The sequence below is a fragment of the Tasmannia lanceolata genome, unplaced genomic scaffold (genome assembly GCF_043159265.1).
Source record: "Tasmannia lanceolata isolate RefF3 unplaced genomic scaffold, GAP_Taslan_0.1 ptg000002l, whole genome shotgun sequence".
Lineage (NCBI taxonomy): Eukaryota > Viridiplantae > Streptophyta > Magnoliopsida > Canellales > Winteraceae > Tasmannia > Tasmannia lanceolata.
This window is the reverse complement of record NW_027518679.1, coordinates 30,626,894-30,641,245: the sequence shown is the minus strand read 5'-3', so window position 1 is coordinate 30,641,245 and position 14,352 is coordinate 30,626,894. Positions and strand designations below refer to the sequence as shown.

General features: G+C 37.8%; 1 protein-coding gene across 1 annotated transcript; it reads right to left on the bottom strand.

Annotated features, from left to right (window-relative positions):
- Positions 1 to 825: 825 nt before the first annotated feature.
- LOC143863489 (protein trichome birefringence-like 11) lies at positions 826 to 11,082 on the bottom strand. The gene is made up of 5 exons (XM_077374195.1): positions 10,439 to 11,082; positions 10,246 to 10,371; positions 7,688 to 8,077; positions 5,801 to 5,959; positions 826 to 1,595 (listed from the first exon to the last, which is right to left on the bottom strand). The coding sequence occupies exons 1-5, from the start codon at positions 10,750 to 10,752 to the stop codon at positions 1,223 to 1,225; spliced, it is 1,362 nt and encodes a 453-aa protein (XP_077230310.1). The 5' UTR covers positions 10,753 to 11,082; the 3' UTR covers positions 826 to 1,222.
- Between the last annotated feature and the right edge of the window lie 3,270 nt (positions 11,083 to 14,352).

Sequence of the window (14,352 nt, the reverse complement as noted above, 5' to 3'; positions counted from 1 at the left end):
AGGTTGAAATGGATGGGTATAAACCTCCATAAATTTGCCTATTTTTAACCTCCACAAATGGAAGGGTTAGGATGATCCTGTGGACCTGATTTTTTGTAGGCACCATATCCATCTAAGGGCCTTTCAAATGAGTGGTTTTGATCACCCCAAAAATGTGGGCCCCTTATGTTTTGTGAGCGCCACCTCATATAAGCTATATGAGGTGACACCTTAGGAACTCTATTCTCATATATATATTACGAGATAAAAATAAATAAATAATAGGCACTCACCTTTTTCTTTGCACTTTTCTAACATTTTTTGTTGTATTTTTTCACTTAGTAACTGGCCAAGGCAGTCTTGTCTCCGCTCTTGCACCATTTTTGTCTCAACCCTCTATTGTTGGATAGGATACGCTTCTCAACCAAACAATACACAATATTTTAGAAAAAAAAAAAAAACAAATATGTTTTCCTTGCATCATAAAATTGCATCCTTATAAAATATAGGATTTCAATTAAACAACATAATTAGAAGAAAAACTTTTCGCTGCTTCAAGTTTCAATGAAATTTAAAACTTGAAACACAAGCAAATCAGCACATCCAAACACCCCAGGCAAACTTCTCTCTTAAAAAAGAAGGTCCAATTCTGCCTCAAACCAGACCCTATTTATTTTCCACTTGTTTCCTCTCTTTTTTTACTTGAAAAAAATTGTTGATACAGATGCCATGTACTCCTTTGTTCCTGCTTGTCTTGTTTAGCTAATTTTGTCCAATGAAAAAGAAGGTGATGGGGAGAAGACTGGAATGAAATGCACAAGAGTATTTCTACACAAGAAAGAAGACTAGAGGAAAGATAATGTATCTCTATATGAAATCTCTTTGTATAAATTTAACAAGAAAAGAAACACAGTGATTCCATAATTATGGAAGCCAACCTTGTCACAAATTTCATGACATCCAATTCCAATCTATACACCCAATCACCCACTGCTTTTCTATGAATATCTTCCAATGAAAATTGCACCTCCAAGATTTCATTTCAAACTCTCCAGCACCATTTCCCTGACGATGGCGAGGATGTACCTGACCATTTACTTGAATGGTTACTTTCCCATCAACCCATCAAAATTAACACTCAATTACTTTCAAGGACAGCATGTTAACATGCCTAACCTCAAAAAATGGGCAAAAAGAAGCCTTCTTCGCACTTCAATCTATACATGATCCTTTGAACCATCCTCTACCCTTGAGCAAGAGAAGACCCAGTTGAATTTTGATGCTGAGACCAGTCCCGCCTGTGTAAGAGTGCGTAGAGGAGCTCATTCCATGCATCGGGAACCCCGGGCAGGCACCAATGGCTGCAATCCTGCCTGTGGAGAGGAGCAGGACCAGATTTGGGCCCCATATAGTACAATGACGAGTGGCCGTCTTTCCTTAGTGCTGTCATGTGGGTCACATTCAACACGTCCAATTCGAGCAATGAAGCTTTGGTAGACAGAACGTCTCCTACTGTGTTCAACAGCGGAGCCCATGATCGGGGTGGCAGTTGAGATGAACTTAGCTCTGGCATTGTCTCTAGATGACAGTTGCCTCCAGTCTTCCAATCCCCACCTCTGTATAGAAGGATTTAATTCTTTAAGATCTACTAAATCTTTTGGCACGTGAAATATACAAAGAGCACATAGTATTAAGAAAAGTTTATATTCACTTTGTTTCACAAGATTTCATGATAATCAATGATGTCTCATTTATTTAATGTATGCTTACTACGTGCTAGTTATTAAAGATTTATCATACATAATGACTGCTTCAACAATGAAGCAAAATGCTGTCAATCAATATCTCTGAGTAAAGAGAGTAATAGGCTACCACAAACGAAACCCATTTATACTGTGAAACATTGCTCTGGGATTTTATGGAAGTGCAGATCAATGGAGAAAATAAACAAAAAAAACTAATCAAGAACACGAGATTTACGTTGTTTGTCACATTCTGCGACTATAGGAACATAACAGAGAACATGGCCCTGGATAGGATAGAATGGAAGAAAATGATCCATGAAAATTTTCTAAAGGACTCATTAGCCAACCCCAACTAGTTTGGGACAAAGCCTTAGTTGAGTTGAATTGAGACAGAGAGAGAGAGAGAGAGTCTCATTATGGGACTAGGTAGACAGACCAAATCGATCCAAGAGCTTCCACTATATATGAAGATTACAAGTACATGATTGTCTACAACCAAGAACTTCTATAATAGGGCTGTTCTCCATGGGGATAGCCAGCTGGGGATTTATTTTATCCTTAATAGGCTTGTTATCCTCCGGTCATGCCAAGAAGAGCCTCAATGGGAAGGGTATTCTAGAGATAAAAAACAAGTAATGTGACTTAGAGGAGGGGATGGGGGGTGTATTGTACCAAATATAATTTTACTAAAATTGTAATAATTTAATATAAGCTCCACCTTTGCAGTTGCATCAAGAAGCATGTGAATCTCAAGATGTTGCATAAGAACGCTGCTTTGTAGATGTTACAAGTCAGTGTATGAAGACGCATATTAATGTTTTCATGCAGTGTCTGGATCATCATGTACAATTATTTATCATGTGTGGAGTATTTCTTCTAGGCTTCATTATGTTTGCACCTATGGTTGCATGAGGACGACTCCGAGCCCAACTTCTGACGTGTTGCAATGGACTTATAAAACCTAGAAAAGGTCTGGCAATTGAAGGACAAGAGTCTCCTTTTTAATTGTTTGACAGACTGGCCTTAGTAGCGGCCTTTGACTACAAGAACTGTCCTTTCTTCATCATGTTTTCCATGATTTCACTGATGATTCTGATGAAACTCATGTAGAAGGTAGCTAACCGATGAACTTGGCACAGATTAGTAGGAATATGCCATTCGAGTATACCTTTCACCCTTTTAGGATCAGCATTTACACCCTCATATAATGCAACTAAACCTATGATTTGGCCGACACTTCGAATTTATTGCCGACTCACGTGTCCTACCGTGTCCGAGACAACACCCGTGTCCACACGTGTCGACACTCCTTTGGACACTTTTACTTGTATTGCTGGAAGTGTTAAACTTAATGTGGTGTGTGTGGACTTGTTTTTGTACCATGTCAGGAGTGACATTCTGTTTTTTTATTGAATATTGTATTTACCTCATTTAGACAACTCGTATCCATATCGAAACTGATCACACGAATCTATATCCACAAATCATAATTACATATACTTTCTATTTTAGCCGTGTCCCCGTTTCTAAATTTTGGGGGTTTGCCGTGTCCGACACTCCGTGTCCGTGTCGACACGCGACACTCATGTCCGCGTCCACAAATCATAGAACTAAACCCAAAAAAATGACACTAGAGGTCATGAAAGAGCACTTCTTCATATTAGCATGGGGTTTCTCCAGATAAAGAACCCTCAATACTTGCTGACAATTGGAGAGGTGTTCTTACATTTGCTATCAACAAGGATAGGCTACTGATATTGCCACTACCATGTTTTGATAATGGGACAAACTCACCTTGTCTTTTATTATTTAAATGGCAGTCAAAGGCTATATATTTTTTTGGAATGGCAACCGGTCAAAGTCTATTACGATTTCCAAAAAAGCTCTCAACAACCATTTAAAATAGAAAAGACGGTGAGTTTGTCCCATTATCAAAACATGGTAGTGCAAATACCAGTCATCTAAGAATATCATCAAAGTAGTAAACAACAAAATTTCCAATGTAAGGTTTGAATACATGAGTCGACACCCTCACAATTGTTCTTGGAGCATTGGAGACGTTGTATGGCAAGACCAACCACTCGTAGGGTCCTTATTTGATTTTGAATATCGTATTCCATTCATCAACCGCTCTGATCCAGATTTGGTGGCAACCACTTCGATGATCAATTTTGGAGAAGATAGAATATCTCACCGTCATGTCGAGCATATCATCTGTGGAATGGGAAAGCGGAATTTGATGGCAATTTTGTTGATCGCTCTGCGGTAGAAGCACATTCTCCAAATCCCATCTTATGAGTTAAATCGGAACAGCACAAGAACACAAGCACTCACAAATGAAGCCTTTTCTTCAGAGCTGGTCCACTTGTCGATTCAATTCAGCATGCTCCATCTGGTTCATGTGATAGATAGTGAGTTTTGGCAATTGCGACCCGGATACAAGGTTGACTCCATGTTGCATGTCTCTCAAGGGAGGCAAACCATCTGGCAGTTCCTCTAAGGATACATCTGAGAAGTCAAATAATAGCTCCTTGGTTTCATGTCGTACACGCCTGGAGGCTGTTCGCCATCTGGCTTTGTGGCGTCTTTTATTACAACTGCGTAAAGAACCCTGGTCTCACTCTCAACCTGCAATTGCTTCATGCTGAGTAAGTTCAAAACCATCTTAGTTGGCACAAGAGCCATACGCTTTTCTTATGCTATGGCTCTTAAGGACCTTTACCGAAAAAGGGCTCAAGATAACTCTATTGCCATTGTGGGTATCAGATTCATCGCTCGGGAAACTCTAGGAATTGCCCTTGTGGGTAGCAGACTCATCGTTGGGGCAACACTAGGAATTGCCCTCGGATTGGGAGCAGTTGATTGTTCGTCATCATGATCAGCTGGAAGTTCAATGGGATCCTCTCCTCTTTTGCCTGTTGAAATCTCCAAAGGCCTCCTCAGTTTCATTCCTTAATGAAATTTCTGACTTCCATAAGTTTTTTGACCAACCTGAGAAGTATTTCATCTTTCTCTCGTTCAGGGAGCCTCCCTTGGTAAGTCCTTCTACCTCGAATTGCAATGGTGGAAACCTAGGCTCTAATACCAATTGATGTAGGACTAATAAGGGAAAGGGAAATGGGGTTAATATTTATCACAGCTAAGGGGACGGAAAGGTATTGGGCTAAGACTTAGGTCTACTAAGATGGACAAGAGTTTGCAGTAACAAATTTTGGACAAGAGTTCTAGCAATAGTTAAAAAGGTGGATCGGTGGACTATTAAAGGGTTGGGGCTGGTATGAGATAACAGGGGTCAGTTTGCAGTGTTTAGCAGTCATATTGGATCTTCCATAGACCAAGTTAAGAGACTGATGTGTTAAGTTTTGAAATTCAAAGGCTATCTAAGGGTTCAATCGATGTATCAAGGTGTTTCGTGGGGGAGGCATGGGCAACCTGGGTCTGCAGGAATGCGGGGTGTCTTAAAAGACGCCCTAGGGAATACCCTATGGGCTTTCTCAGGGCCAATTGGCACGGCAGATTCTAGCGAGGCAGTCCTCTATGTTCTCTCCGGTACACCGCCAGGTTTACACCGTCAGGGGTTACCTTTGACTTTAGTTCCAACTAATTGTATGCTAGCAATGACATAGTTTCAATATGATCGAATAATCATTGGTATATGCTATTTAATTAGAAATACTTTTTGCCATTTCATAAGACTAATGACTTATTGTTTTTTTAGCATAACTTTAGTTAAATGAAACATCATTTGTTGGCTGCCTTATTGAACAGGATGATCATATGACCACTGACTTATTTTCTCTTTTAGCATCTTTTATATCTAATTTCAAATGCAATGAGATTAGATAATATAAATAACTACACATTTGCATTACACCTTCACCACAAAAATACAGTGGATTTTGAACCCATTAAGAACACCAAGACATAATGATATGTCAGAATAAAAAGTCAGAATATACAAATTAAATGAAACAACTAGAAAGAATCCATCCAAGCATTAACAAATTAAATGAATAAAAAATGGGCAAGTAACAACATTAAAGTTTAAGTAAAATCAATAAACTAAGCAGACAAACCTGAAATGAACAGGAGCATAGGTGCGAAAGATGATATGGGTCTTGCTCAGATTCACTTCTTTAGCAATCCAGTCGACCAGCGTCTCAATCGATCTCCGATATGCGCTTTCGACGCTCATGTCCATCCTCACATCCTCTCCAATTTGGAAATAGCACCCTCTGCCCAAAAAAATACAATTTCAGAACAGGCACCTTGGTATCAACATTCAAATTAAGAGAAGAAAGAACCCTCTGCATTTCTCAAACTCAAAAAAGATTTCTTGGTTTCTTGAAACACTGTTCCAATAATTGGCTAAGTAAAATAAGAAGAAAAATGCTTTCCAGCCACATTCTACTGTGGACAGATCATGACCCAAAAGTGGCAACAACACAATTGGATCATATTTAATGAATGTGGATTATTAACTGTCAATTTGAAGGCCAAATCTTCCAGTTGGTGAAATTTCCAGGCAGTGGGATATTGATGGTAGGACCCATTGGTAGAACTGTCAAGACTAACTAAAACATGGCCACATTGTACTGTGGATAAGGGCTGCAGGGTCATTTAATTCCTCTAACAATACCCACATTAAAAAACTCCTACAAATCTCCCCCAAATCCCCCACACATTCTACCTAACCATTTTGTGTCTTGCAAGATCTTTCTCTATTATTATTACGCCACTGATATTGGAACTACCATGTTTTGATAATTGCACTAGCAGACCTTGTCTTTTACTATTTAACAAGCTTCTGAGAGCTTTTTTAGGGATTGTAATTTGTGATAACCTTTGACAGCTGGTTAAATAGTAACACACAAGGTGATTTAGTGCAATTATCAAAACATGGTAGTGCCAATATGAATGGCCTATTATTATCCTGAGCTCATTTTGAGATAAGAAAGTTAGGGCCTAAAAAAGTGAAATGCCCCTAAAAAAGTGGAAACCGTGTTGACTTTGCATAAATGAACCAATAGAGGCACCCTTGAAGCTGATTTTTGCAAGGGCGCCCTTCATTCTATCATTCCCCTAACATTTACTTCGGACCATAAGCCGTTCTTTTTTCCGTTTCTTTAATAAATCAATTCTACTAAGAAACGGCCGTTTCAAAACCAATTGACACTTAACAGAGAGCATTTTAAAAGAACATAAAAGGAATGCCTAGGAAGACACGCCTGTGTCAGAAAACTTCTAATAGCGCTCTCCCAATAAGCCACCTACACGACAATGTACTTATAAGATATATTTAAATACCCTTATCTTTTGATAAAGGACCAACATAGCCCTATGTTGGGGTACTTGGCAATGTTAGGAGGGCTGTTTGGGGCATCCCTGATGCAGGCCTGTCTTCACATCGTTTAAAAAGATTTAAAAAAAGGGGAAAATACATGACATGAGAGGGCCCACCCTTCATACATCCCCCCATCCCCATGACCCCAACTCATGGAATTACCAAATGACCCTTCCCCTTACCAAAGCAAAGAATATTACCAAATTTTACCCATCTCTGATCTCATGTCTCATGGCTGTAAGGTTGGAGGATCTGGGCTATCCATATGATGGGGCCCACTATGAATGGCTCATAGGCACACATATAAGAAGTAGGACCCACTATCACGGACGGCCCAGATCCTCTGAATATACGGCCAAATGTAGGTGGTGATGGGTAATCCAACGACCAGAAACCAGCAAGCAAATTACAAACACAGGCAAGAATTTCCCAAGGGAAATGATATCAGCACAACCATATTTTGATAACTACACTAAACTCATCTTGTCTTTTATTATTTAAAGAGCTGTCAAAGGTTATTAGCCAATTTAAAAGGAAAAAGACAAGCTGAGTTTGTGCAATTATTAAAACATGGTAGTGCCAATATCAGTATCCTTTCTGAAAGGCTACTAGGAATTACCCTCTAATGGTCTTCTCATAGTTCCACCAATGCCCTGTATTGAAAACCAGAACATCTGCATCCTTCCATTGTGGAGAGCTCCAATCCATGACATCCAATTTCAGTGTCATTGTCGCCTTGGCCGGAGCTCCGGCGGGTGCCCGGCTCTGAAGCACCAGAAATGGAGCTCTGTAGTACTCCACAGTACAATTAAAATCCTTGAATTTGAATGCCAAGAACCCATTATGCTTTGTGATTGGACTCCCATTCACTTCGAAAATCGAATCCTTGTCAGCCACCGCCGAGGAGAGCATGCAGAGCAGTGACTCCCACTGGTTTCTTCCGATTGAATCGCCCACGAATACCATTCTCCGGTTTCGCAGCTTTTCGAGCATTGTATTTGCATTGAATCTTTGAAAGAGAGAAAGAAAAGAGGGGAAATTTAAGGTCGCTCAGTTTGAGAAATGTCTTAATATTTGGAAATTAGTTGAAATGGAAATGATAATATTAATCAATTTTGGCAGAATTAAGATAAAATCACAAATATATCCCTTTTATAGCATTGTATTTGCATTGAATGTTTGAAAAGAGGAAAGAATACAGGGGAAATCTATGGTCACTTTGTTTGAGAACTGTCTAAACCTAAATATTCTACTTCAGAGGTAGAGAGAGAGCTGTCTAAATATTTGGAAACTTAGTTGCAGTGAAACTGAGAATATTCATCAATCTTCGCAGAATTAAGATAAAATCGTGAATAAAAGAAAAGGGCAGTGATAAATCAACCCCTTTGAACGTAAAACTTTAGGGCGAGTGAATAAACTTTTCATCTGCCGTTAAACACCGTACAAGTGTACAACTCACATGCCCTACGTTTTCCGTTAAAGGGGTCGATTTAAGATATATTGGGGTCGATTTATCACTCACCAAAAGAAAATTGTCCCTTTTTGTTTTTGAAAATTGTCCCTTCTCCAGCATTGTATTTGGATAGAATCTTGGAAAGAAAGAAAACAGGGGAAATCTAAGATCACTCTGTTTGAGAAGTGTCTAAATATCTGGGACTTAGTTGCAATGAAACTAAGAATATTCATCAATTTTGGTGGTATTTAGATAAAATCACAAATAAAAGAAAATTGAACATTTGAACCTTCTCTAGCATTGTATTTGCAATGAATCTTTGAAAGGAAAGAAAACAGGGGAAATCTAAGGCTACTCTGTTTAAGAAATGTCTAAATATTTGGAACTTAGATGCAGTGGAACTAAGAAAATTCATCAATTTTGGCGGAATTAAGATAAAATCACAAATAAAAGAAAAATGCCCCTTCTCTAGCATTGCATTTCCATTGAATCATTGAAAGGAACAAAGAAAACACGAGAAATCTATGGTCACTCTGTTTGAGAAATGTCTAAATGTTTGGGACTGAGTTGCAAAGAAACTAAGAATATTCAACAATTTTCCAAACCCCAGTTTGCCCCCAGGGGAAAAAAAGAATATTCATCAATTTTGGCGCAATTAAGATAATATCACAAATAAAAGAAAATTGTCCCCTCTCTAGCATTGTATTTGCATTGAATCTTTAGAAGGAATAAAGAAAACAGGGGAAACACTCTGTTTGAATGCCGTCTAAATATTTGGAACTTGGTTGCAGTGAAACTAAGAATATTCATCAAATTTGGCAGAATTAAGATAAAATCACAAATAAAAGAAAATTGTCCCTTCTCTAGCATTGTATTTGCATTTAATCTTTGAAAGGAAGAAAGAAAACAGGGGAAATTTATGGTCACTCTGTTTGAGAACTGTCTAAATATTTGGAACTTAGTTGCAATGAAAACAAAACAGAAGAACCGCTACTGCTGACAATAATGTTGCATTTAACCTGTTGATATTGTTAAAAAAGACAGAATAACAAGATTACTGTTCTGATCAAATCACAAAAAACAAAAAAATCAAGTAAAAAACTCAAAATACCCAAAAGAAAAATTCGTCAAAATAACAACAATGGAAGCCTGGCCACTGAATTTCTCAATTGAAACTGAAAACGAAATGCTATTAGATTAAAAAAAAGATAGAAAGTTTATATTTCTATATAAAAGAAATCAATCAGATGACAATACCCAAAAAAATTCCCCAGCCAATTGGCCCTAACACAAATAAACTATGAAAAAGATGGGGGAATGATGATTCAAGGCAACTAGACCTCCTAAAGATTCAATTTGACTCTCTATAAACATAAGTTCCTTCTTTGGCTGCTAAATCCTCTTCATTTCCGTTGTAATACAACTATTTAAATACAAGAACAAAACAAAAGTTTCTTCTTTGGTTGCTAAATTCTCTTCATTTTTATAAAAATACAACTATTTAAACACAAGAACAAAGGTAGTTACACATCACCGACCCATTAGCCCACTTACACACAGTAACGAATCCCAACAAATCTAAAATGCATAATCCTACCAACAAAACTAAAATCCATAATCCTACAATAATTACTTTGTAACTAAATCATATACAACATAACATGTAACTATCATATCGATAAAAAATTAATAGAAACTAAAGAAATTTCAAGAAAAAGAAGAACCTGGGCAGATTGCAATGCTTTGGTTGCCAACGCCATTTACTATAGAAATTATCAGGCCTTCCATTCTCTGAACACCTAAATCCTTCATCCAAAAACCTACAATCCTTTGATTGATACAAAGGATACCTGTTCAAGTATAAATGATTAAATAACACCAACCCAAAAAAGAGAGTAATTAAGAGTTTAACAATACCTTTCATCCCAAACCCATTCCCCTTCAAACAAATTACATCCTTCCCTTTCCCTTTCCCCTCCAAATAATCGATTCTCACCAGAATCAGATTCTCTGAATCCAAAACGCAATAACCTCTGAGACTGAGTTCTAAGCCTGAGCCCTCTGTTAACAACCCGATAGTCCAAGTAAAAGAAGCAGAAAACTGTGAAGCAGAAAAACCCTAAAACCCCTAAAGGTTCAAGGGGTTTTAGTCTCTTGAGCTTCTTCAAAAGCTCCATAAAAGAGGTTTTGGGAAGGGTTTTTTCTTGAGGTGTTAATGGGTTTTGGGTCATTACAGAAAGGGAGATAAGGTGTTTGGAAATAGGTATTGAAAGGAGTTTTTGAGAAATGGGTTTTGGAAGAGAAGATTTTTAGGGTTTGAAATTATCGGTTTTTTAGAACATAGAAGAAGAGAGATGGGTTTGTCTTGAAATGGGTCTGAGAAGGATACGAGAGTTTGAAAGAGATGGGTTTTTTTTTTTTTTAGAGAGAGAGGGTTTGGGGAAGAGAAAAGAAAAAGCAAAAATGGAAGAGAATGATGGCCTGCAACAATTATAGTATTAATGGCAAAATCCTCTTTTATATTGTAGCATTCATTGGCCAAAAGAGAAAGAGGTTTTAACTTTTGTTTGTGTTTTTCTTGTCTTTATAGCCGTTCAGAAAGGAAGGAAAGAACAGTAATTACTGGTTTTAACTTTTAACACCAAAACAAAATTGGTATTTTTATGGGTGAAGTTATGTGATTATAAGCAACTTAGCTATAAGTCCATAACCAAATCCACCGAAATCTGGAAGTTACAGAAAGAATGGTTGTCTAAACGTGGAGAAAGTGGGGACTACTGTTTTTTGGATTTGTGCTAATCGTGGGTAAGTGGGGTAGAAAGTAATTTTGTTTTTGGATTTTGAGAATTGATTGTGATTACAAAAGTGAGTCAAAAATTATTTTTTGAGTTCGATAGCACTTCTAGACAAAAGAAGAGACTAGCAGATAGAAGTTTTACTGATTGTGAGTACAAAAGTGACCGGTCAAGACTGAAAGTAAGTGGTCAACATGGAGGAGACAAGAGTTGGATACTCTTGGAACTTACCTGGTAGAATGGTGGTAAATAGTGTTTGGTTGTCAACTTGTAGACTAGTGGTAAGGAGTGTCATTACCAATATAGAGAGGGAAAAAGATAAAGCGAGAAAAAGCATTGTTCCCAAGAAATTCAAGCAAAAAAACACCTTTTGTTGATTTGGCTTTAGTTATGTTCAGTCTAAAATGCTCTGACACGGTTGGTTTGTGCACCGGGTGTGGGTGTGTGAGTGTGTGGTAAATGCACACGAGTGCCAGCTTTCTGGAAGGCAGGATCGAAACTCAATTCAATGGGAGTCGACAACCGAAACATTGTCATACCCTAGGATTTGATTTCAGGTGATTAAGAAGAAGAGGGGAACAATACTTCTTCTTTGGGCTCCTCTGCCTTTATATAGATGGGATGAAAAGGGCCTTTTGCAGAACGATGTAACGCCAAATGTGGAGACATTGACACACATAGAATGTGAACGACGCGCAAGGGAAATACCGATGTGCGCAAAATGCAAACGACGTCGTCAATGCACATAGAATGCAAATGACTCTCAAGGTTGATAGACCGCTCGTCATTGGAAGGAGATGAGGGTGACACATTAGCAAACAAGCTATGATTAACCAGGAAACATCCATGGTAGAATCCAGTTATTTCAATGCTATATTGGAAACCAAACAAAGGGTTTCCCGACTTGGCACCCAAATACCAATAAAAGCCCTTAAGCCATCCTGACTTTTGGGCAACCAGATAGACCTGAACACTCAAGAGGGGAAGTGATAAATTGGATTGAAAATTATTAAAATGGACATTTGAAAGTCAAGCTTGAGAGTGATGGGGCCTTTTGAATTATTGGTTAGTGTTAGTGTGACTCCACTTTCCACGCATTGCATGGAGTAATTGAATATTTAATTGCTCAATCTTTCATTGATATCTTACATTCTCAAAGTGCTTTTTCGAAGAGTCCAAAACAAAATTCCTAGCTTACATACCAAATCATGGTGTTTGTGGTGGTCCCATGATTGATATCCTTTCAATCTAGTGATATGATATTTCGTGCTTAGGAAGTGATACATTCACCCCTTTTCCCTTACCCGGGCCACCTCCTTTTTCTACCTCAGCTGTATTTTTTACTACTCTTTTTACACTAGAAATGGGTGGCCTCATGTTTCATGCCCCTTCAGTCTAGAGATGTGGAATTATCCCCGTTATAACCTAAAAAATAAAATGATTGGCTTTTAAACAATTGCAATGCCCAATTGTAGTATAGTTGATCCCTTTTTTTTTTACTGGTAGTGTTTTCAACAAACCCAATTCGGATTGGATCTACCTATGTCTATGTCACGATCCATTTGAATCCAAACTTGATTGGTCCATGGTTTTAAATTTCAACCGAAATCGAAATTTGGCAAAATTTCGAATTTCGCCTGAAATTTTGGAATTTTGAGAATTTCGGTCCTAAATTTCGAGAAAATGCAATTTTTTTTTTAAAAAAAAGAAAAGAAATGTTACAAAATTTCAGAATTTCGGCCGAAATTTCGAAATGAATTAAATAAGCTTTTTTAATTATTACCAAATTCCGAGTCCGAAACCGGTTCCGAAACCAAAATTTTAAACCATGGTTGGGTCTTACTCGGTTGGATCCATATATATTTTCTGTGTTTATGCTCCTGTCCCATTAAGTACGAGAGCATCCATCTAAGTATCCTAAATTCTACAATTCTTTTACACCATTAAAGATTTTGTACAAAGTTTGAATTGAAGGGCACCCGTGCAAAAAAAAAAAAAAAAACCACCATCTAAAAGGGTGCCCCATTGGTCCTTAACAAAGTGCATTTACCATTCCTTAAAATTTCTATCTTTTTTCTGGGCCTTTTTTATATTTTTCTTGGACTTTATAAATGCACTTCTAGCTGTTTTTTGAAAAGGTGCCCTTCAGTGTATCATACCTCTAGATATTACAAACCAAAAATACCTCTCAAGTTTAGCAAATAAGTAAAAATATATATAAATATGAAGGTAATTTTTTACTATAGCAAAATATAGTGGGATCTGGGACACTTTGTCAAACTTCTTCAACATTGTTTGGGTCCCTTCTGACTAATCAAAGCTTATGTCTAGGTCCCACATGAGACACTCCAACGGACTCATATCCTTTAACTATGTCCTACCCTGGGAGTTATGTGGGAGAGTTAGTTAAATTTTGGTCCCATCCCATGTTTGGTTGCCTTTTAGCACTAGGTTTATTTTAATCCCACTCTTGTAATGATTACTTGTAGGGTGAATTTTTTAATCCCACTTTTGTAATGATTGCATTTTCATCCCATCCCAATATAACCCCAGGAACAAAAATAAACTCAGGAACCAAAAATAAGCTTGAGAAGAATTTTTTTTCTACCCAGCAGTTCAAGCAACCAAACAAAGGTTTTTTTTTTCCCACCATAATCCGGTCAACCAAACATGGGATTTTTATTTTACCAGGATACTTCTAGGACTTTTTTTTCCCACCTATCTCCCAGGGTATTTTTTTTCTCCCACATAACTCCCAGGAAGAAAAAAAAACCCGGCAATCAAACAGAGCAGTCCATTTCACCGGTCACCTGCATTCTAAAAATGGGGATTGTGGAAACCTAATTTAAGGATGGCCCATGTCATCCCTATCCCTGTTGCCTTTTAAATCATCTAATCTTACTTGTCAAGCTTGTCAACAGTCAATGGTCATAATTGCATACAACCCACTCTCCACCATGTAAAGCAACATAATTTCATACAACCCACTCCACCATGTAAAGCAAAAGGTCTCTCTCTCTCTCTCTCTCTCTCTCT